The following is a 25,765-nucleotide window of genomic DNA, read 5'->3' on the forward strand; positions in this document are numbered from 1 at the left end:
AAGTTTTGCTTGGAAAAAGTATTCACTCAAAACGTGTAGCACAATAAGGGCACCTAAATAAGAAGTTCTACTAGGTAAAGGGCTGATCCAGAGATAAAATGCATATATAAAGCTTCTACTGGGTTTAAGGGAAAATAAAGTTGTTTTCATAACTGGCCTTTCAATGACGGGTTTTCTTTTATAGCACTGAAGGAGTCTTATTCATGTGTGACTAAGTGACACTAAAATTTATGCAAGCTTCATAGAGCAGAGGGAGTAAAGTAGGAAAAGCACAACAGGGTTTCTCCATGCAACTTACAAAAATGTTATCAATGTGGTTCATTTATTGAGCAATGCCAAACTTAGAGGTCCAATACCAGCTGGAATGGATGTGCTGCACCAAGGAAAGAAGGAAAGTAGGAAAGTTGAACTGGGACAACCACACTCTGAAAACAAGCTACAAAACCAGCCCAAGTCCATTGGAACACAACACACAAGAGGGTCACACTCTGACAGTGCTGCTTTCCAGGTTTTTCTGCAGTGATCCAATTTATAAAGATTAAGCTAGGTATTTGTGAGCTTTGGTGGCATAGGAAGCAGGTGAGGGGTTCCACCTGGCCTATCAGGACATGTAGGGGGAGCAGCAGAAGGCTAGATTAGCCTTGCAGCATTTGAAACTGTGTGAGTAGTGCTTAATAATGTACTTAAATAATGAGAACGCTAAACAGCAATAGAGTGGGGTCACAATGGATGTTATGAGGCAAGAAGAAAAGCTGGTGTTAAAAAAGAATATGAGATCAGGGAGTCCGTCTAATCACACCTCGTAAATTCAAAAGGAATGGATCAATTTCCTCTGCTGGGACCTCAAGCTGAAGGCACACTGCTCTCTGACCTGATAACTAATGAATTTTGATATATTGTTGGAAACCTTGATATACACTTTGTCTTTCCTGAAATGTAGTTTTGGAGATGATTTTTTTGCAAGTTTTTTTTTCTCTTCATTACTAGGGGATGACTGCTAGAAAACTCTGTCATGGCCTGTTCATCTTGGCACAGGATTGCAGTGTCATTATTGGGGTGCTTGATGTAATGTACCACTGCCACTGGTAAACTAACAGAAAATGCCAGCAGGCTTCAAGTCACACCACAGGATCCTGTAAGACTACACATGATATTGATCATGTTCTTGTCTGATGTTGTCAAAGACCCAAGCTCATAACAGATCTCCTAAAGAGCTGGCCATGATGCTGTCAAAAGGACTCTAAAGCAGCATACTTATAAAGGAGACACTTCTACATTCCCACAGTTGATGTCTTGCTAATGCTACAGGTGGCAAATAGCCTAAGAGCCCAACCTTGTACATTTGCTGCTCAAGGAACACTGTATGCAGCAGTTGTGCAAGGTTGAGTACCAAGCTTCCAAGGTAAACTCCATTCCAGCTTTCTCACTCGTGTCTGTTGGTGGCTTGAAAAAATGGAAACAACCTTACGCAGTTGATGTTTAGCATCAGCACTCTATAACCCATCGGGAGCTATTTCACCTGACGAAGGCTGTCAATAACCCAGTTTAAGACATCGTTTGGAGTGTTACTAGGTAACTGATAAACTCCTGCTTGTTCACTGACAGCTACAGGATGTAACAGTCTTCAGCAAGCTAAAGTTTTTATAAGAAACCAACACTGTGCACTCAGCAATTCTTTGCATTCACTGCAAGGAATATGAGCCCAGTTAACTTTTTAAGCAATTTTATATCCCGAATGCCTAATATCTATGATGACTATAAATTGATATATTCCAAGATATAATTCACTTGGAGAATGCTACCAAAAAAAATTGAGGAAAAAACTTTGCTTCGGTAGTGATTAGACATCACAAAAGTGCTGTCAAGTGACATCTAACAGTATCATAAGCAGCGAAAGCAGAGACACATGATTTTTCAGGTATTGTGATGATACATGATGACATATCAGGCTTTTGAATACTTCTGCATTCTGGCTATGTCCTCTGACACTAAGAAGCACCCATTGATACCAACTTCCTCTTAACTAGTTTTCTCCACTTCTCTAACAAATCAAAGTAAGAGGGAACTGACAGTCTTTCAGGATCTCCTTAAACTGTCACTGTAGAAACTTTATTGACAAGCTATATACTGTCAAAAAGGAAACGAACTCACTGCAAATTATATTAGCATGCTGTTACCAGACAGATTTCAGTCATTGTTTAAAGTCTGGTGACTATCCAAACATGTCAGCAGCTGGTGAGACTGCTGCAAGTAGAGCTGATCTTCCGAATCAGAGATATAATTAAGCCACACCACATAGTGGAAGCATGAAAAAAGAAAATCACTGTAAGATGGACTGTGGCTGATGAGGTGCCATCCGATCATCCATGTGAATATGTAAACTGAAATTCCCCTTGGGCTGCATCACAGATGTCAAAGTTCCACCAAGTCCTGGCAGCATGTTCACCAAAATGCTCTGACAGCCAAGGTTTCATCTCAAGTGATGTGATAGTATTTCAGTTGCGCTGTTTTCGCAGACATGAATCATTCATGATGTCAACCTTTCCTAAAGGACCTTTGCAACACATGGGAGCAGTTTCATTTAAATGTTCTTACATCCAGTTACCACACACAGAGTTTTGGACTGGGCATGCTCAAAGATCTTTTCTGCAATATAATAATTACACAAAGGGAGATTTTTCACACATGCAAAGTTTTCAGAAGGCACATAATCCCGGAAGAGGGTCACACACATACCAGCATCTAGTTTGATCATTGACAAAGCTGTATCACTTTGATATCTTGCAAAGGGTAATTCTTTAACCAACAGCCTGATAAGAAAGCCTACATTTGTTAAAGGTTCATTTGTGGATAAATGGTGGTAACACAGACCATTACTGATTTAGTTCAACTACTTGTGAATTGAATACCAAGTCCATACAGTGTTCTGTCCAGGTCTACAAAAAGATTCCACTTTAGGTAAAGATTGTCTGCTCCATGAAGGGTAAGGCTTCTGTACCATCCTCAGAAGATTAAAAGTAGATTTTTCAAGTGCAGGTGCTTAGGAACAGTGTGAGAAAATACAAATCAAGGGATCAGGGACTTGAAAAAAGCAGCATGCAAGTGCAGGCAGCTTTGCACTTGAGATGGACTTGAAGCTGAAACTCTAGGGGTATGTTAAAGGCAAATTCTAGATTATGCTTCAACAGATATATAGCGAATTAGAAACATCTGCATGACACAAAGCACATTGTAAGGGGTAGTTAGGAAGCTCTGAAACTTTTCTAAGTCATCTAGAAATATTAAGCTCAACTGGTTGAGCCTGTTTTCTGAATTCTTCTAAGTAACAGTATGTTAGGACAGTTACTATTAGAATACAAGTCTGCTAGCATTCTCACCATACTATTCTCTCTAACTGTAAATAAAGGAATTGAAAGGTAGAAACAGAGAAGCTGAAGAGAGAATGGAGTTCAGTGTCGCCTTGAAGGAGTTGCAGTAGATAGATATGGGCCATAAGCTCAGGGTGTAAAGTCAGAATGAATTACAGTGGCTCCAGTGGCTGACAAATGTAGCTCTGGTGCCGTGTGACCTCTCCTCTTGCCCAAAGGTATATTACTGCAAGACTGGGGAGCGGTAGCATGGAAAAGTACAACCCACATATCTGCTCCCACCTTCCCGCAGCTTACTTCCCACCTTGCTGGAGGAAGAGTCTGAGTTGTTTTATGTTATTTTTTTTAATCATGGGGCAAAAACCTTCTACTCTGCTTACACTAATATAAGGCCTCAAGGCAGTGCTTACCAAGAAATGAGATCTGCAATTAATAAAGATAAGAGACAATAATGTCAGTGGTCCAAGCTGCTGCCACACTCACGAATGTTTGAGTCAATTCCGAGGTATCAAGCTGAACAAATGAGGACAGAGAAGAAAGTGAAGAGGTGACAGGCTTAAAGGGAGGAGACTTCTGGAAATAATTAGGCATTTTTTGGAAAGACTAGTAGATCAATGGAGAGAAAAGCTAAAAAGAGCATGAAGTCATCAAAGATAGTGCAGGAAGGACTTGAGTCATGATCAGCACGTTAATGAGTAAGCTGATGAGCCAGAGTTACCACTTCAGAACTGGCTGGGTGCGAGCTAGCAGGCATCCAGAGACAGCAAGATACCTGACAAGCAAACGATGCAGTTCAGGTACTTTCAGATTTTCTAGATACACAAAAAGGACCAAGGTTTTTAGAATATTTCATTATTCTAAGATTTGTAAGACAGAAACAGGACTAAGAAATGTGAATATAGTTAAAATCTATTCCAGTAACCAGTTGAGACAAATGTCTCTCTAAAACCAGGATGGATGTTTGTGTGCAGTAACATTACTTTGATTTTTTAGGAGAGGCATGAAGGGGAATGACTCAATCTTCTCAGTTCCCTACTCATCCTTTGGCTCTGGCTGCTGGGCACGGTATAAGTTCTGTAGTTGGCACAGGGTCCCAGAGCCACGGCCACCACTAGCTGGTAGCTCGGTGAGCGTTGGGACACCCGTGTCTGGTCTCACCCTTGCTGCTGCTGCTTCAGTCTGAGCATGTGCCTCTGCCTTCCAAGTACACTCTGCTCAGGCATTTTTGCCTGACTTCACTCAGGAAACTTGACCCAGATTCCAGCCAGGTTTTTAGAGAAGCTTTGAAGCTAGACTGGTAATCTGGAAAAGGTTTGGAGGGCCTGATTTATTTTTTTTATTTATTTTCTTTAAACTAAACTAACTTGAAGTTAGTTAGCAACTCTGGGAAAACATTTTCTGTGCCAAAAGAGCATGTGGAGCAGCTGTTCAGGACTTCTGCAAACACCTGTGCATAGTTTTAAGCTTACTAACAGTTGGAATGGCTTTCTCCCTCACCTCAATGCTATGCTAATACCTTTTACTTATATAGAAACCCTTGTTCATGAAATACATTCGTATTTAAATAATTCTGTCAGTGAAAAATATTGAGCTATCATGATGACATGACTAAAATGACAATCCTTCTACGGCACTTGAAACATTTAAGCATTAACAGTAGGATTTACCTCCAGATCAGAGGCCAGATTTAGCAGACACAAAATCATATAACTTTTCTGAGACTCCAAAGTTTTCATTTTCTTGAAAAACAAGCCACAGAATTGCTAATGCTGTAAGTGACTTCTGGAGATTGCCTACTCCAATGCCACCTGCTCAAAGCAGGGCCAGTTTGAGCAGGTTACTCAAGCATGCCTATGTGCGTTCTGAATGTCTCCAAGGATGAAGACTAATCCACTTTTCTGGGCAAACCAGCTCCAAATGCACTAAGGCTTTCTGGATACTCCTTCACGAACATGACTTTAAAAATGTAAGTTTACTTTAGTAACACAGCTAACACAGAGAAGTCTATGCAAGTCTCCCACATGTTAAAGTTATTTAGAAGTCTGAATACGACCACCACTTTAGAACAGGGTGTTAACTGAAACATCAGGAGAGCAGTCAGCTTCAGTATTAATCAATTAGCTACTCATGTGTGCAAATCCCAGACAAGCACTAATTATGTTCTGTACTATGACTTTGTGGATTTCAGAGACAGTGTCTATTATGGAAGAGCCAGGACCTGGATTAAAACAGACTTAATGTATTTATTCAGGTACACAATAAGGCTCAAAAGCCCTGGGGAAGTCAGAAGCTGCATAGCTGTGCTCAGAAAGTTTGAAATCTTTTGTCAATATTCTATCACTTGTCAACTCATGCTGAAAAAATTAATTTTGTGAGCAGGGCCCAGATGATGCTCCTCTTTCTCTGCTCTCCCTCTCCATTCTCCTTATTCTACACGCACAAAATTTAACCTCTGTCTCACACTGTAGCTCTTCAGCTCAGGGACCATCATTCTCACATTTCATACCTCCACCAATTTCCAGGCTTCTAAGAATTCACCGAAAACCACCATACCCAAGGGAGAAAGGTCATTTCATCATTTTCATGACAGAAGTAGCCCTGAAAGAAAAAGAGTTCTCTCCTTCACGAGCAGTACTTGTAACATAGCTGTAACACCATGGAAAACAGGAAGAATGGGTCCTGCATAGGTGGCGACTCAACAGAATTTCTAGTACTATTGAAGGACAACAGTGACAACCTTCCCAATTGAATTTGTTCACCATGTTGGTTTCAACTTAGTGTCAACAATTGTTACAATTATTTAACTGTATTACTGATGTGATTGTTGGGGCAAGAGAGCAAACCAAGAGTGGTTCAGAGATTCAGGGTTTGGTTTCCTCCTCCCCTTTGAAAGGGCTGCCCAATAATGTACTGTAGAGTTCATCCCATTACCTGTCTTATAGGAAGTTACATGCAAATAGGCAAAAGACAAATGGAAATTTAGGTAAAAACCACATCATACTCAGAAACCAATTCTTTGGATTCGTCAGCCCATGGCTAGATGTGCACATAACAGAGAAGACTTCTCAGCCATGCCATACTCAAGACAGATGGAATATTTCATTTTCATACTTGTTTGACCCTGGCAATGTCTGGGTCAAACTGTTTATACTGTTTATAATGGGCATTCAGTAATCAGCCACTACAGTCATCAGATACACACACAGCCTGTAAAAACCTGTATGCCAGCACGGAAAGCTGAAGATGATTTCATAAAAGGAAAAAGGAATAAGTTATGGAAAAAAGAGAGTCCCTGTAACCCTTCCCTTGTAAGTAATATAAAGCAACAGCAGAGCACATTGGCAGCTACAAAGGGACAGTGACAGCTGCTGGCAGCAGTAGTATGTTTTTACAACCCCTTTTACTTCAGAAGTAACAAAAAGAGTCTCACATCCTCAGTTTGAAAGAAATAGTTCATTACACTACTTGCTGTTTACATGGGATACAACACGGGAAGTTTCTTACATCGGGGAGCAACTTTAGGAGGTCTTTAATGCACCTAAATGGATTTATTTTCTACAAATGTAGTAGTGGAGAAAAAAGCTCCTACAGGAATAGTTTGGCATGTTGCCATATTAAAGTAGGGGTGATTAGGCCATAATCACAGGCCAGTTTTGCATACAAGAACAAGTTTAATAGTTTTAACAGGCTTTTTCTAAATTTTCTTACTAAATTAAGGTAATTGTAGCATTGACTGGAGAGACAGACTTGATTGATCAATACTAGATCTATTTTAAAAAGGATAATTCCTTCGCTCTCTCCAACATTTATTGTTGATCCCACTAAATAAGGGGTGGTTCTACAAGTCTCACAGTATTTCCCATTGTTAGCAAGCTCATTAGCATCTGCACATCATCCTGCTAGTGAAATCAGAACTCTCTCTTAGCAAGGTTGTTCATTACCATGGAAAGCAGCCAAATTTGTCTTTCTGCAGGGTCTCCTTTTTTAGCCATTCTGAGACAGCAGGTCATACTGCAACAGCTTTCAGCTTTCATTTAGGAGTTTTTCATTATCTACCATGTAGGCCTTGGCAGGAACTAAAAAGAGCTTTCCTGGTTATGCTCCACCCCCCCCCATCCCCCTCCCAACATCCCACTAAACACTGAGCTTTTGGTCAGCTTACAGCTTACCTTACACTGATACATATTAATCAAAATCAGAATGCAGAAGAGTTTTTTGTTGGTGGTTTAAAAAACAAAAAACAAATCAAACAACTAAACACAAAACATCAAAACACAAAAACCCCCGAACAAACAAAAAAAACCCCAAACACAAAACCACTCAGCAAATGCCAAACATTAAATAATTGTTCTTGTGCATTACTGCAAACTGATATAAATAATTGTATGTTGCTAAAAACACATCAGATATAATTTGGTGGCTACTGAGATGTGCCTAGAGCCTGCCAAATCACCACATACCTGAAATCACACTTCATCTGAGAGGCTTGTTCCATCAGTAAAGTCATTATCTCTTCAAATATTCCCGAATTTCTCAAGCCAGAGCATGGACATCTAGAGCTACAAACCTCTGGAAGAACTGACTTATCCCTTTCTTTTCTTTCTAGGTAAAACCAAATATTGCTAGTCATACATATGAAGCAGTACTCAAAATATAATTCAGTCACATCCAATTGTGTGTGCTTGCACACACTCTCCAACCTCCAGTTAAAAGTATGCACTTTAGGATTATTGTTTTATTCTCATCTGTTTACTTGTTATGTCTGTTTCCGAATTATTAAATTACACTCCATAGCACACCCTGTGTTTCCAAGTGATGGAAACGGTGATATAATCCTACAGACTAAAGTCTTCTGTTTTGCTAGAGGAGTGCATAGTGATCCATGACAGTAAGACAAAAGGCTCAAGCTACCATGGTACAAAATACTGAGTATCGATTGCTATACGGCAAGGACTAACTGGAATATTTTACCAACTCTCTTTACAAAATGGCCACTAGGCCTGTGGTCTACAAACTACAGTCTGTGGATTAACTTCAGTTTTTAACATTAATGTATAGCACCCAGCAACCAAGTTTGACTTACCTGTGGAAATAAAAGGAAAAAAAAAAAAAGGAAGACCAAAGGAAAGGTAGAAGACTGAATGAAACATGGAAAGAAAAGCCCCTTACCTAACCTCTTTCTCGTTCAAAACCAGAAGACTGTGCATTATCCATGACCTTAAGGTGGATTTGTCCAAGAACTAAGTTTTTATTTTTTATGAAACTATGTTTAATCCCGAGTCTCTTTCTCATATGTGGTCTTCATGTAATTCTACAATATTCTCTATTAACTCTTCACCTTGTTAGTCGATTCATTTGCCCATTTTCTTTCTGTGGTAGAACTGCATTTTCAAATCATCAGTTAAAAGCTCAAGTACCAACAGTTCATAGTCCATGTAATGGTTACACCCGACAGTAATAAAATTCTTCAAGTTAGAAACTGATCAGATGAACAGTTTCTTTATCGGTTGTAACTAATAAGAAAACATTTGAAAAAGCTAGAGGCAAGCACAATTCAGTTTAGAATATTCCATCCTAAACCCTGACCACTGAGCTTTCAAATGACAGTCTCACCGATTTCTGTGTGTTCCTTCTATTCCGTGGACTGATTATTTTTCCTTCTTTTTCTGCTGTATATCTTAACTTGCGCAGAGCGTAGAGTTACATTCAGAGATACACACTTTTGTGGCGGGGTTGAGTGGGAACTCAAATAAACATGATTTATATGAAGGAGTCTTGACCTCCCATAGCACGATGTTAAGGACAAACACTACTGTAGATACACAAAGCAAGCTGGTACAGGCATAGTTTTGTTTAAAACATTATAGCAACTCTTAAAAATGGTTCTCATGACAAAAGCTGTTGGAACTTGAAGGTAACAAAATGTTTGTTTGACCAGTCTTAAAATCCTAAAATGATCTAATTAACCTTTTGTTTAACCACTAAGCAGAATACTATGGCAAAACAATTACCTGCATTTACATATTTTTATTCTGTTATTGAGCTGCAACATTTAATTTCATATGCACCTTTCTAAGTAATTCCCACACAGAATGGAAAAACATGTCAGTTGTTTCATTTCAAGATAGTTTTAATCAGAGAATTACAGGGAAAAAAAACATTTAAACAATTTTTATGGTGTTATCTGCTATGTCAGCTTACAAGGATATGATGTAACAAACCAGTTACAAACTTAAAGGCATATTTACATCATATACTCCAAGTAACAGGCTATATTCATATTCATAAAGGAAATGCCTATGGGATTAATTAAATAAATTATACATCATTTAGTAGAAAGAAAGAGCAGTTGAGGTTTAATGGAAACAATATACACATGAGGCACTTTGAAGTCATCAGGGTGGAAAGCAAATGGCACCAAGCAAAAGGAGGAAAACTATGTACATATGCCTATACTGCAGCTTTGAACATAAAGGCTGCTTCTTCACCAAATGCTTTGATTTCTTAAAGGAACCATGATTTTTGCAATTAAAGAGAAGTTTTCAGCAAACCAGACCCCCCTCCCCCCAAACAAACAAACAAACAAACAACAGATAAACCAAAACCAAACAACGCCCTCCCAATCTGTCCTTGCATTTATCAGTGTACTGAAGGAAATCCAAGTTTTATCCACCCAGCTGCTGACTAATAGTTCCATAAGGCATCCTTTTAAATTTACTGTTTTGTTGCCAGCCATCACTCTTGATCTTCATTCTATTAATACAAACATATCGCTGTACTGGCTGCATATTGTGCCTTACCTCTGGAAAGATTTAAAATCTAATTTAAACATGTGTATTATTTACACAGGAGTTCAACATTACCCTCCAGGTAAACATGAACAGATAATTCTGTAGAGAACACATCTGAAATGAAAATGTTATCTTCCAATGTGCAAAATTAAGACATTCTTAAGAGACCTTGGCTTCTCTAGAGGCAACTGTGTTGGTTTGGAACATCCTTTACATAAGCTCTGGAAAGGCATTTAAGTTTTACACCATCATTTGTGGCTGTTTACTAAACAGTTACCATAGCAGTTGCACACTATTATCAGAATATTGCTTTAATCTTGCACCCAGCTGTAGGTATGTCCATCACAACTACTGAATCACATGTCCGGGCGCACAGACCCACCTGTGCAGACTCAAAACTTGGTTCCTATCACTAACCAAAAGGCCAGACTCCCTCTGTGTGGACACCAAAACTCCATCACTTGGCTGTGGGAAAGAACTTCAAGGGGAGAAAAAAAAATAAATTAAAAATCTTTCTTATGAATCCAGTGACAGAATCAAAAGGATTTTAATTTCATTACTGATTTTTATGCTCATGTGTAGTAGGCCATTGTAACTATTTTGAACTTAACAAAATATATGGTTAAAGGATTTTTACTTTCAATCAGTATTAATAATGAAACTTGAGAAGCATGGTGAGATAAAGAATCCCAGTAAGCCATTTTGTAGATTCGTAGCTGCAGCTTAATGTATTTTTGTAGCTGAAGTAGTGCACTGATAGCCAGTTAAATGGCTATGTAATCAAATATCATGCCTGAATGCAGCTAAATGGTTTTCCCCCCAGTAGATGGTGCACGAGTGCAGCTATCATTTGACTTCTTCCCTCTCTTTCAAGAGGAAATACTTAATTTTCATGGTAACTGAGGCTTTCAATAAACGAGGGACTTAGTATTCAATGGGCTCGGGCCTCTGCTCCAAGCAACACAAAGCTCTTCTACTACATGCCTGACAAGCCACAGCTTTGATGTTAAGGGCAAGGGAAGGACTAAGGATTGGGGAAGAAACTTCTCTTTTCTGAAATGCTGAAGGAAATCTTTCAGAGAGGAGAGAACAAATGTTACATGCTGTCAAAACAAAAAGACGTACAGATCTAACAGCCCATTCTGGAATAGTTTTATTGTACGTCCACCTTCCACTACTCATCACCTAATTGTAATGGTGGGTAAGATTCCTAGCACCAGAAGTATGTGTGCATCCTACTCAAACCAGCTCTTACATAACCACGTATCTCTGCTGTTCTTTTAGCTGCTCTCGAACTGGATATGCAGGCTGACACTTCCAGCGCCAGAAGAAAAAGTGAATATATGTGAGTTCAGTAACCCTTTCTAAATGGATCAGGAAAGCAAAAGGTGAAAACATTTTAGCAGCAAAGTGGTTAAATGCAAGGTGAAAATATTAATGCACACATTCAATAAAAATATTAAAGCATATGCTTCATATAAAATACCATACAGGACCAGGAGTTTCACTATGTCATATAGTGCTCAGAGGAAAGTGTTAAACTCATTTCTTTCCGAAGTATATAGACAACATAATCCTATAGCATTTTCCTATACAGCCAGCAAGTTCTTTTCTTAGGTTGTTCATACCTCTCTTCACCTTGAATTAGGAACCTCGCATTTACAAACACTAAATTCCTCTTACTCACTAGAAAAGCATCACCGTTTTGTTTACCAAAGTTGTTTTTAAAGTTAACAGTCTATTCTAGGCAACCCAGTCTAGCTGAAATGTGTGAAGCATGAAAATCAACCAGCGTAGCAGCTTTCAAATATATAAACAGTAGAAACAAAGACTGCTGCTACCGTATCATGTTCTTGGACTTAATTCATCCAGTCAACTCGTAATACAAAACTAGAAGCTCTTCCGTAACTTCTACAGTTATCAACATATTTGTCTTCTTTTCAATGTGAAATAATACTTTGAGATGATCTATGTACACAAGGTGGTCAGTTCAAGCTGTAATATAAATATAAATGTTTTCTTTTAAAAAGTATTTTACAGACAGATAATGTTATATACATTTGCTCATTTTACTTCTGGGCCACAAAGGAAAATTAAGGGCACAGATACATGCAGAAGGAAAAAATTACACACAGCATACTGAAGAAATGCATAGGAAGGGAGAAAAGAACGTCATGTGCATCTTTTAAAATCAATTAGGCTTTTTTATATACGAGAGTATATACGGGAGTCTACTGAGGACAGTCCGTCCCACTCCAGCCGGGATATCAAATAGGCACCTTTGCTAATGAATTATGACTGGTTTTAGTGTTTACACATCTTGAATGAGAAGTAAACATCTTTTGCTTCATGACAGAGTAAAGCATGTAATGTTTTAAAAAATTCTCTACGGGGTAATCAGTTAATTATCTGAAAGTTAAACACTTAGCTAGTACAAAGCCATAACTATCGTACACAATATACCACCACACAGACACATACATACACGCACACTCCCTCTCCCCCTCCCTCCCTTCCCCATCCTCCCTCCAAATTTCCTCAATTAAAAAGTTCACTCCAATTTTGCCTGGGCTGTAATTTATTTCTCAAGCTAAGTCTTTTGTTGTTGTTTCTGAACAACACACACAGTACTTTGTTCTTGCCCATTCAAGTAAGAAAAAGTTGCAGTTCAAAATAATGAAAACAATTTCACTTTTGTTATTAATCTTTTGTTTTAATCATAGTACTTGATAAACAGCTGAACAGGATCCTAGTTTAACAGAAGGATAAACAAGAACACTGATGACAATTTGTTACAACTGCCTTAATGTACCTTTCGCTTAATGAACATTTGAATATGCAATAAAGTATTTTTGGAGGACACCCCAAAAGAAAACAACTTGCTGGTTGAGCAACAGAAACAACTTCCGTTTTGCTATTATGTTGAAATCAAAGTCATTTATATATAAAAATAAATGTTATGTTCTAACAAGAACATTTTAGACAATTACATCTGTGCTTAACAAAAAAATATTGGTCACTCAAGACTAGAATAATTAATATTTTGAAGTTTTTTAGATTATCAGAATGTATGGATACAACTCAACACAAACCGTAGCTGAAGGGAAACAGGACTGAAAATATCAATTTGTCCATCTGGAATAAAAATGTGACTAAATTAACTAATTAAATATTTAAAATATTACCGTGGAATGTGACAGTAGATATGGTCCATACCTACTGTATCAGAGGGAAGGAGAGTTTAACATGTAATAATTCGTACCTTACACACTTAGTTAAATATAAACATTTGTTATTTATACATAAAGTCGCTTCCAAAAAACTATTAATAAGTGATTTAGTTGCACTTAAAATCAGTTTCATTTCTCATTTGCCAAGTATTAACTTTTCTTAATCTTAAATCAACTGTCACTAGTGCACTTTTAGTTAAGATTTCCCCTCAGGTAAGTTTTAATCCTTTTAAAAGAGCCCCCTCACCTAAACCATGAATGTACAAAGTGGCAAAAGTTAATCCCTTTTAGTATAATCATAGTTTATATACTCATTTTATAGCCAATAAGAAGAATAGGCTTTCCTTTGCAAAATCTCCTTCACAACTTGCGACAAACACCACGCGCTCAAAGGAAATAGTTAGGCATGGCTAGCGCTTGTAAAATGCCAAGGTCTGACAAGTCTTGGTGCTTCCTCCACATCAAGCATCTCTTACATGAAAGAAGATTCCCTTCAGCTTGCCAAAAAGCTTCCACAAATCCAAGTTAGATGCTTCCTGGAAACAAAGATTTTTCAGCTCCGTTTGGCACCAGACTGACTCATCCCGCCGCTTTATGCTTCCCTCCACAGCACCCACACACCTCCCCGCAGTGGTGGCACGCTCTCAGGGGGAGGTAGCAGCACATACATGGGGCAATGAAGGAGAGTGCCACCAGTGCTAACCAGCGTAAGCAGAACTTGTCATCACTAGTGTCACACGAGCAAGGATCAGAGAAATCTCCTTCCGAGTCCGACATGCAGTGATAGAGCATGCTCTCTGCACAAAGCATGCAACTAACTTGGTGGATACATCTTCTAATAGGATCTGGCGCATCCTGACATTTTCCTCTGCCATTATCTTCATGATTAAACCTTTCCTGGCAGTATATACAGCGGGAACGCTCACCATCCTCTTTTCTTCTTTTCGAGTTTTTAAATTTTGATGAAGAAGGTTGAGTTTTAAATACCACAGAACTCTTTGAGTCTTTCAGGGAATTCAGCTTAGTTCCATCTCCACATGGGTATAAATAGTCTGATTTTTTACTGTCTGATTTAGAAAATGGTATATTTGAGTCTGCGTCATCCCTCTCCAGGTCATTCTTCCACATGTCAGGATGCCTGTAGTCTGCATAACGACGTATCAAAATGTCACGAGGGTTTATTCTAACAATTTCATCTTCATCCTGAAAACTAACGTGTCTGATAGACTTCAGTGGGACCTAAAATGTCAAAGCAAGATAAGTTTACTATAGTGAAGTCCCAAATTTATGTCCACCTACAACGGAAGACTTAGATTAGAAAATTAAAACCCAGGATTTTTTTTTTCCTTGCTGCTTGAAGATAGAAATTTCAGCTTATTTTCTTACTAGTACCACTTACGGAATTTGCCACAATAATGAACCTGTTGCATGAAATTAGGACCAGGAGTATTCTCATGGAGTTACATATTTAGTATTCTTTCCTGAGTTTTTAGTATCTCATAAGAACTTTGGGTGTTTTGGTATCCATATAGAACTTGACACTGTTCTTTGAAAATGCTAAAAGCTCAGGTTTCAACTCTTTACAGTGGCACCTAATTCTACAGATCAACTACAGCTTATGTGAATTTGCTCATTTCACATCAGTGATGATCTACTGTGTTAGGATTGACTCTCTGATACATTCACGCTGGGTTACTTATGTTACCTAGGAGAAGCTTTCCTTTATTCTTGCTCTAAGTTTTCAAACTCCCTCCACTTTGCAATAAGAGCACTGAATACTCGCTGATTATTCTCAAAGCTGTATTCTAGGTAAGGATTGTGCCATGTGAAGGATAATATTCAGTAGCATGATCAATCAGTACCAGTGGCTTCTACATGCATCTCCCCTACTTAAATTGGTTAGAGACACTGGCAGGCAAACATCTAAGTAATTTTAAAATTCTCAACTTCTAATTAACTGGCCATAATACAGGACCTTTTACCTCAAAAGGCAAGTAAGAAAGAACATGTTAAAAACATGCAAAACAACCAACAGAGAGATAAGAGAGAGTTATTGTTTATTGTGCCCTATGATAAAGGGCAGGGGGGCATGAAAAAGTTATTGAAGGTGGCAAATTTGAATCATCTGAACTGAAATCCTTATGACCTTAGATGTAAGTGTAAGGTAGTTGTGGTTTGAGGCTTGGAATGGGGGCGTGACCTTCCAGCAACTGGGAGGACCCTGGGTGGGGGTGAAACCATTGTATTCCCTCCCCTTCCCACACACACTCTGATAAGAGGCAGGGAGTGGTTTCTAATTTCACTCCTGCTCTGGAGCTCGAGAAGGGAAGTTGCCCTTTCACTCCGTGGGACCTTGGAACCATTTCTGAGGGTTTTGTATATTTTATTTTATTTTATTTTTTGTATTTTTCCCCTAATCTTTGTATATATTATTTCCCTTACCTCCCTTTTTTCGTTTTCTGTTCCTTGTTAAACAATATACTTCATTTTTTCCAAAGCGTCTCTCTCTCTCGGGGGGGGAAGAGGCGAGTACATAGTTCTGTTCTGTGTGGGTCCTGCCCTGAACCCCTTTTTACACAGAACCAGGACAGTAGTGGACTGCCACTGAATATTACTAAAATCACATTACAAGTGACTTTCAAGAAAAGGTACAAATAATAACAGGATAAAAATTTAGCATGTGAGTATGGAAGGAGCTCCCATAAATAGCAGGTAGTGTAGCAAGAAAGCAGAAGTCTCCGCAAGCCCTGGTGCTCCTGCCTGACAGGCAGGCAGTTATTCTCCTACACTGTGGGGCTATGATCATCAGAGCCAGAATACAAGTGAACTTCAAGTCAAGTTCCACCTTTTTGTCAAGTGCCCAGCCTGCAAACCATGTCACAGAAAAGGCTAAAAAAAACCCCATGTCACTCCCTATCCCATTAGAGTCTTATAAATTCTTCTGAAATCATCAATTATTTGGGAATCCATCTTCAGCATCAGTATTAGTATGGCTCAAACTACTGAGAACTGATGTGTCACCATTCCATCGTCTAGGACAGCAGTGAAACTACACACTCCTCATCTGCTGCAGCACGTAACAGCCAACTGCTGAAGGTGATGTTTAAGGTAACACACTTCCATTTCACTTTGCACATGTCAATGCTCCTACCACACTGAAGTCTGCATGCCCTGGCTTGGGGTAGGAGGCAGAGGAGGAAGACGGAAGGCTGCTGGGGAAGAGCAAGGAATAGCTTCTTAAAATATGCCAGATTCTGATTATGTAAGAGTATCTGTAGCCTGCTCTAACCATCACCTCCCTGCTTGACAATCTTTGTGTTATACATTTTAAGTACAGAACTGTAATTAGAGCTGCTTTGCCCTGGGAGTTGCAACTGGAGTATGCCAAGAATAATATTTTTTTCTTGGCTCCAAGCCACATAGTTGGACTTCCAAAAGGTCTGGCGGATGCAGAGTGAAGAAAGGTTATATCCTATCCTGCTAGCATCACCGACTCCGATGCATGCAGTTAGGCTTCTTCCTTGCCTATAAAGGCAGAGTGCTTCTCAACTCGAGAGAAAGAGCCTGTTGGTTTAGCACCAATAACTAGCTACAGGTATTTGGGTTTTATGAACAGTTAACAGCATAATTTTTAAGGGAAAAAGCATTAAAAAAAGTCACTACTATTCTGTATGTTACAGGCATAAAGAATCACTCCCTGTCCTCACTGTCCACACAGAATATTACACATGGATAGAAGACATTAAATAAAACCCATTGTTTAAAAGAAAATCCCAAAACATCAAACAAAACACCTGCCTTCAAACTCCCATTTCCCAGACAGCTAATAGCCACTAAAGACCACTACAAATATTAACAACTGTAAAATCTGCCATCTCCTCAGTCTTCGAAGAGTTTTTGAGTAGGACGCACCACATAAATAGAACTATTTTTTTTTCCAAGTCCCCAGCCAAACACCTACTAAAATGCTTAAGGTCTGACATGGTACAAACAAGGCAGCATTACATTCTCGATGCAACTGACGTTAAGAAATTATTTTTTAAGAAAGCAATCGGGAAATGATGAAAAACAAGGGAAATGTTGGAAGCTTTATAAATAAGAAGCGTTTGCACGCTGGGTGTTTAATGGGACCGATATGAAAGTATGAGGTACGTGAAACCTTAAGAACAATACAGAGTCCAGATTCAGTTAGATACAAATACCAGCAAAATTCAATGAGTAATGCACACAGCCCTTTCGCCATTCAAAATTATAACTCTGTACAAGTACCTTCTCTGTGTAACAGCTAAAGTAGGAAAGGAGGAAGAATATTATAGTAAGCTGAAATTCCACAGAGAATCTCATTATGAACATAATTACCCAACTGGAAATCAGGCAGAAATTTTTTTGTTGACACAATTCGCTAGTATTACACCTTATTTGAAAGGGTGCACCTTGAAAGAAGGCACAGACACTTGCTTGGCACTGTAGCTTCCACTGATTGTCCTCAAAGAGATCTGCCTGCCTCTGCTCAGCTTGCAGCTCTGCAGTATGAGGACACCAGCAGCTAAATATATCATCACGAAGTACTAAATTTAAGTTAAACACACATCAGTGTATCAGAAGCTGAAGAGCTGAGGGACTTGGGTATTTCTTAGTAACAGTCAAAGTATTACAGGTAAAGAACTGAACTGTCATGAATCACTTTCAGTCTGAGCATGTACTTGAGTTATTCAAGCACAGTAAGTGGTCAGACTTCTTTATACAAAATTGAAACAAAAGAGGTATTTACCTCAAGATCTGCTGTGCCACATGGTCGCATGCATGAAGTTCAGCAGAGACAGTGCAGCATGTGCACATACCGAATGCGAGGTTTTTGTTGACTTGCCTGTGTTCTAAATGTGTGCACCACAGGCCCATGCAAAGAGCATGGAATGTCAGATGCAGGTGGTGCTACAATATGAGAAAAATATTTTGAAGAACGTCTACTTAAATTTCCATGGATTCTCCCATAACTTCAGTCTACAAGAACTGAATTCTAGCATTGCCATTTCAAAGAAATCCCTATTTAATGTCCATCAGATCAGGACTACCCAGTATAGAGCAGCTTAAGTTATCATTTTCTAAGTAGCCAGTTCTGTATGTGTTCTTAAAACACTCAGGCTACCAAACTTTTCTTTACAACTCAATGAAGACTAACAGCACATACCTCACTGGTTACTCTAGCTGTTGAGTGCTCTCTGCAATAACCTCATCATCCATCTATTCTACGAATTTAAAAAATTTTTAAAACGTGAAGAGGGAAAAATATGTACCTCTTGATGAACAGAATAAAAATACGAGGTGACTTATACAAAGAGATAATTAGAACCAGTCAACGATTATAACGCTTGAAATTATGAATTCTGATGTCTAGTTAGTTCTCTAGCTAACAATGCTTGCTTCTTTTGCCCAATAAAGCAGTTAGAAAGCAGCTGATACAAGACTTCAGTATAATCCTATCCTTCTTTGCAAGAATAACCAAGGGTATTAAAAAGCTTTCTTTCAGGGAGCAGAAACATCTTCTGATGTCATGCTCACAACTACTTGAACTTGCATTCTTCTTTGACTTGTTATTAAGTTTATTCTAAAAAGCTTCCCACATGTTTGCTTCTAGGCATACAACCTTCAACTTCTTATCCAACTCACTATTAAGTCTAATTCTACAATCTACAAAAACTAAGTTTTGAGGCCTAGAAAAAAGCAAAGTATGTATTCTTTAAAAAGAAAAGCTGTAACATTGCCTTTCCAATCCAATACTTTGTAAATATGACCTCTTCTAAAAAAATGTCTGTACATCCGCTTTCCTGGCATTACTGGCTTTTTTTTGTTTTAAGAATCTGCTTACCAATAGCTTAGTATGCTTCATGCATAACCAATACACTGTTTTCTTTTCTGTACCAAAATAGAGTATTTTAGTTTAAATAGCCAATTAGAAAGCATAAACAAAGCTTCACTGAAAGTATTTAGCAAAGGAGCCCCACTGTGTAATGTATCCAAAATATCCATTTAAAAGATACTTTTCAATATTTCTAATCAAAACAATATTAGGATAAAAGTAATTGAGATTGAGCACATGGCCAATTAACATTTTCTGGACAAATCTGAACAGCTTTTCAAGGCTGCAGATAAGAAGTCTACAATACAGAAATCTGACTTCAAAGAAAGTGAAAGATTTATTCATGTAGTCTGCTGCAGTACAAGCACAGGTAGATGCCTTCACAAAGCTTTACCTCCGCCACAATAATGCTGTAATTTCAGCTGTAAAGCTTGTCTTGATGATTTCAAGAAGTTGAGGGTATACCACAACATATTGGGACTATGTGACATATAAGAGCTGTCTTATCAAAAACTACTTAACTGTGCCACCAATGCAGCACGCAAACTGAGAACATCTTTTGTTGGTAGCCTTACCTGGTTAGGCTGGCCAGGAAAACAGGCTCTCCTGGTGTTGAAATCCTCAAATGCTGAAGGCCTTAGATTTGCACTGTTGTAAGGTTCACTGGTTACTACAGTTTCGTGTTGGAAAAGGTGATCTTTCATTAATGAACTCGATGTATTTTCTTGAGTAGTCTAGAATACAAAAGAACTCCCTTCAAGTGATTTTGCATTTATACAAATACCACAACAAAGCCCCCAAGTACATACATAAATGCATTAATATTCTACAAAATTGTTAGAGGCACCTAAGTATTTTTAAAAACACATTTTTCAAGTACTTAAAAGTAGGCAAGCATTTTCTTTACTATTAGTCAGCCTTGGAAATAAAAGTTCCTTCCCTGCAGAGCATACACAAGTGGGGCAGTAGAGACACATGCCTTTAACTCAGTTGCCAAATCAGACTGAGGAACTTCTTTAAGGAAGGAAAGATTAGCCCAGTTTGAGATTAGGCTTTCTGTAACTACCCACAAGGCTGCTGGTATTTACAAATATGCAACTAGAGGAAAAATATTCTGAGACTAATCAGAAAAAAAAAAGCTCATCAGATATTTTAATCAATTAAAAGCAAGATCAGCTGGAAAGGAACAGAAAGTAATTATTAACATATACTGGCTCGATTAAGATATCTAATTACAACAAGCATGTATTAAACAACTAATGACTGTCTTTTTGAAATTCAGGTTATATCAGGCAATTTAATACAAAAATGAGACCATGTGGGAACATAACGAGACATCTGCAGGACATGTGCCTCTCAGAATAAGGAACAGGAAGTATGTTTGGGGAGAATATTGGCTTGTGAGGTGATCCAATCTCTGAAAAGAATAGAAAAAACAAACAGTTCCCATTCTTTTAAGCTTAACTGACTGGGATACACTTACGATACAGTACAGCATATTGATACAAATTCCACTGGACTGCCAAAAAATGTACTGCACCATGTTTTGTTTGTACTGAGAGATGCTGTGAAGTTAACTGGCTGTCATCATCCGATAGCGCTGAGAAAATTCTGGCATCCAACTTCCAGAATGTTTTAGCTTTATTGTAAGGATTTGTATTTATCAAGAAAACAAGCGGGAATCAATAAAAATACTGCAGAAAACTACGGAGAGAGTGGCAAACCTGAAGTTTTGACAAGTTAAGTACACTGAATCATTAGTTTTCATTTATCAAAATACTTCAGGAATTTATGCTGGGATTACATTGGCACCTCACATATGTAAAAGCCTAGCTTATCAAGTTCCAAGACATCTAGATGAAGTAGAAAGAGCTGTTCTGTAGCTGATCTTTAGGAGAAATTAAGTCTTATCACTAGGAATTTACACATTGTTCAGAAGCACTCTGAATGGAAAAACATTAAAATCAGTAATTAAGTAACAATCACCTTTAATTAATACTAGGAAGCATACACCCCATGAAAGACAATAGCTCAGTTAAAGTTCCACTGAAAGACTTTGAAGACAGGTAAAACTTCAGAAGGAAGTACTTTTTCCAGATCCTTTAGCGTGACAACACCACTAAGCAATTGACCCTGTTGTCAAAATTAAATTTTCTGGTCAAACACCATTTGGAAAGGAGTATAAAACAAATGTTGAATTGACTGGCAAGAGTTAGAATTCATGGATGTATATTTAGTTTTAATAGCAAAAAGCACCAAATATTAGTGCAATATCAAACATCTTCCTAGCAAGAGGTACTCCTGCGGGTACCTTGCCCAATGACATGAAAAGATTCTGAAACACTGCTTCAAACTACAGGAGAGCTGCACTCAGAGTGAGGAAGAAATGCCTACAACTAGTTTTTGTTTGAGCAGTATTGTAAATGCTTACAAGGAGAAACTAAGCTAGGAACACACAACACCTAGCAGCCATTTCACAGAAGCCACAGTGGGAAGTACCCAGCCCCTGTACCCCCTGAGCTATTATCAATTTGAGTGGTCAAGGGAGGATGATGAGAGCTGGGAAAAATACTACACCTTCCTTCCCTGGGAAAAAACACATGCTACCCATGAGCCAGTGGCGAGCCCTTTGGTGAGGTCTGCAACAGCCTGCATGATTTCCTGTCCCTGCAGGTGATTCACACCTTTCTTCTTCAGAAATAGACTACGGAGCAACAAGGACACATACCCGTGCTCACACACACACACTCCCTTTGACAGTCGAGAAGGGCTCTGTCTAATAAAGGGTACAGGAACTGATCATGTATTACAAGAGCTCACTGCCAGTACCAGACACTGATGTACCAAACACAAACTTTCATCTTAAAGCAAGCCTTTGTGCCCTATACACAGCAATTATAAAGGAATGCTTCTATAAAATCTCCACACAGACACCACAATCCAATCTAATTGACTTGAAGGACAAATTTGGGGGTGGCAGGAGACAGGCATCTGACCTTTGTAAGGCAAGACCTCCTGAGACAGCTGTTTGGAAAGCACGACCCTCAGCCTACCAAGCTAGACACTACAGGTAAGTGGACACAGCCTAACTTCTGGTAATTATGAAAAATTCAAAGCATTTAGGTCAGTTATGATCTTATTTAGCCTATAAATATTCATTATACAGATCTACAGAAATGCCAGATGAATATCCTGAACTCCGTTATTTTTAATTAAACTGATAGTTTAGATAGAGCCAAACCACACTTGTTAATATTAAAAAGGTTTTCTTTGGATGACACTTCCTGCTCCAATGTGATGTTTTACGACAAGGTCATAAACACCTGAAACCCCACATTTATGAGGGGAACACTGAAAGGAGCGGCCCTAGAAACAAAAATGCTATTGTATTGAACACGTATTTAAGTAAAAAGCAAACATGTAAAGTTTTCCACAAGAACTAGCTTGGGATATTAAATACACAGAATATTACACACAAACACAGATGCACACGTTCCCCTTTTCTACTGCCCAAAGCAATTACACCGCCCACATTCAATATCCTTTAAGGACAGCTTGCAAAGTACAGCCCTGGCATAGGTTATTCAGTATCATCTGTAAAGTAACCTACGCCAGTTTTTAATGCACAACGGAAATCTGGTTTGCTCCCAGCTGCTGGTATAATAATTACTGTCCTATGGTTGCTAAGAGATACTCTGAATTTTTTTCCAAGACTACTAAAACATTTCTGTGCACGCAGGCAAAAGGATGCCGGGTAAAGCAATAAAATGACTCCAGCTGTAGCTCTCCAGTAGAATTCAAAGCCAGATGACAGCTGTAGAGAAAATGAAAACCAGACTGAGCTTCTCTTCTTCTTCAGATTTTCTCTCCTTACTTCTTCCAGTTTGCCAGAGTTAAGTCTGGGAGAGAATTCAACATTGTTCTGCAAACATTGTTAAAAAAAATGTTCTGCCCTGAGTAAGTTTAGCGATTTCACAGAAGGAAGGATGAGAGAACACATTTCCGCTGCATCCCACTTCTACTTACTGCCCATGAGGCCTGAAAATCTGCCGTTTGATGCTTACCAATATAAGAAGCATTTAAATGTTTTTTTCCTTAATTCTTAAATTTTGAATAGATCATACAGGTTTCAAAAACATCTGAATAACTTCGTTCTACTTTAGCTATTTCTAAGACTGATGGAGCAACTATTTTAATATCTGGCAAAGAAGCTCTTATTATAATAATCTATTATAATCTCTGTATAATAAATACAGGCATGCATTTCTGACAGACTGAAATATCACCTAGATTACTCTGAGTGTTTTGTACAGTTTAAAGTAAAAAACAAGGCGTTTGATTTGCTTTCTTCCAAAGCTGTTCTACCTGAATATTTAAAGCATACTAAAGGTTTTTACTGATTCCAAGGAAGGGACTAATAAATTAACACACAAAGAATAACTCTGAGGAAATAAGAGGGAGCTTGAGAGGTAAAACGGCTGTTATGGACACTGGTGGAAAAACAAAAAAGTTCCTCCTTTTTTGAATACTACTCCACAAAAAAAATCCAAATAATTTTAGGACAAGGAACTACACGCAGACAACTCATTAACTGTGCCTTTAGTATTTTATAATACAGTAGTTTCTTCTCCATAAAACCAAAACAGAGTCCAGGGTAGATTATTTCACATTTCCTTACAAGTGATAATGTCAAGCTATTTTTGTAAAATAAAAATTCTCTGAACCTTCTGTTACAGACAAAATAAGTGGAATGGTTACTAAATAGTGCATTTACAAAGAAGCCACCAAATAGTGTATTTAAATAAGAGGCACATGAACAATCTACGTCCCTGCTTGCATGAAAACCACTTCGGATGCATTTAAGTTGCAGGCTTTCTCCCCTTCATAACAATAGGAAGCCAAATGTACCTATTTCTGAAAGAACAAGCCAGACTTCTTTTTCTGCTTACAATTTATCCGTCTACATTTTTCTTCTGCCAGTAGCAAGAAACTCGGAAATCTAACTGCTCCATTTCTTATTACTTCAAAACTGCTAAAATGTGTTGGTAGCCTATAAATAACATCAGTATGGCTGAATCAACAAAACTCAAAAGAAATTAAGACTCAACTGCTCTATTTTTTTTCAGTTTTCAAAAGCAAGACTTAAGATATTTCAGTATTCAAAACCCACATAAAAATAATTCTAAATGCATGAGCTCTAGATTTCATTTACTTAGGTTTATTTCTAAGAAAAAAAAGATTTCTGATATTTATATCTTTTTCAGTTAAACGAAGTCAGTTTTATTAGAGCAAGAAGTTTATATTTGGTAGAGGAAAAGAATCTGAGCCAATCTTTGAACAAACAAGCAACCTACCTTAAACAAATTGCTGGTCTACTGCATTCAAAGTGCCTGGTTTTATACCACAAAAATCCAAACCTCCTACCAAAACTAATTCCCAGTGTGTATTTCCATATAAGTATATATACATGTCCAGGGTCCATTTACAAACATTACAACAAGTCAAATAGCTCTGCATTAGCTCATTTGTGTCTATTTGAAATTAATAAGGCTTATTTAACAATACAATCTGTGTATAATATGTTCATTAAAAAACTAATATTCATTGTAATAATTTAAGCAATCTTTAGAAGCAACTGTGAACACCCTTAAGTAATGATATTGTTTTTGAAACTAAGATTTTAGCATAATTTGTGAACAACAGAGCATCTAAAAAAGCTATCATGAAGCTTATTAAATTGATATATTTGATCTTCAGTAAAAAGAATGCTTTCTCTGCAAGATTTTATTTAAAGAATTGAAATGCTGGGGTCTGAACCCCAAGACCCGAATTAAGGTTGACATATGGGTGATTCCCACAGCCCTTCATAAAGAGGTGGTGAGTTTGCCTTATAGCTTCCCCTCAGGGTTTGGCCGGCCCTGCAGGGAGAGCCATAAGGGAAATGAGCCCCGGGGGTCCTGCATTGAGTTGACAAAGGTCAGGTGTCTGCTTGGGGATAAAAGCTGGGACCACTTGCAGGGAATCAGGAGTGTCTGTCTGTAGAGTGCACTCCACAGAGCTTTCTGGTTCAGGGCAGACCTCCTGACTCTCCCTGGAGCTGGGCCCCAGTCTGTGTAGACCTTTGCGAATGCGGGCAGATCAGGTGAGAGCTGCCATGTGGGCACCTTTCTCTTATATATTTAACCTGTTGGTTTGGCTGTTTCCCATGCCAACTATGGGAAACCTTGGTCCACTGTTTATACCACCTGTTGTGGGCCGAGTCACGTCTTTTCTGGGATTGTTGGGGGTGGAGTCAATTATGTATGAGCTGGTTGACTTGTTTGTACCCCCGGCGGTCATTCATACCATAACGTTTTTGTTTACAATACAGTCTGTGTATTGGTTCATCTTCCTGCTGGCTGTATCATTTTTGTTGGGCCTGGTCATTGGCAGAACAAAATTGGCAACGAGGGTGGCCCCGTCTGAAGTTTCCTGTTGGGAAGATCCCGTGTGTAGTTCGCTGGCCCTCAAATGGATTAA

At 38.4% G+C, this 25,765-nt stretch overlaps 1 protein-coding gene across 1 annotated transcript; it reads right to left on the reverse strand.

Annotated features, from left to right (window-relative positions):
- Positions 1-12,857: 12,857 nt before the first annotated feature.
- SPRED1 (sprouty-related, EVH1 domain containing 1) lies at positions 12,858-19,980 on the reverse strand (the record flags this gene model as incomplete). The annotated part of the gene is made up of 2 exons (XM_008949194.1): positions 12,858-14,628; positions 19,822-19,980. Coding segments are annotated over 2 exons (819 nt in total), but the record flags the coding sequence as incomplete, so codon positions are not given.
- Positions 19,981-25,765: the final 5,785 nt, after the last annotated feature.

Source organism: Merops nubicus, unplaced genomic scaffold (genome assembly GCF_000691845.1).
Source record: "Merops nubicus isolate BGI_N331 unplaced genomic scaffold, ASM69184v1 scaffold28791, whole genome shotgun sequence".
Lineage (NCBI taxonomy): Eukaryota > Metazoa > Chordata > Aves > Coraciiformes > Meropidae > Merops > Merops nubicus.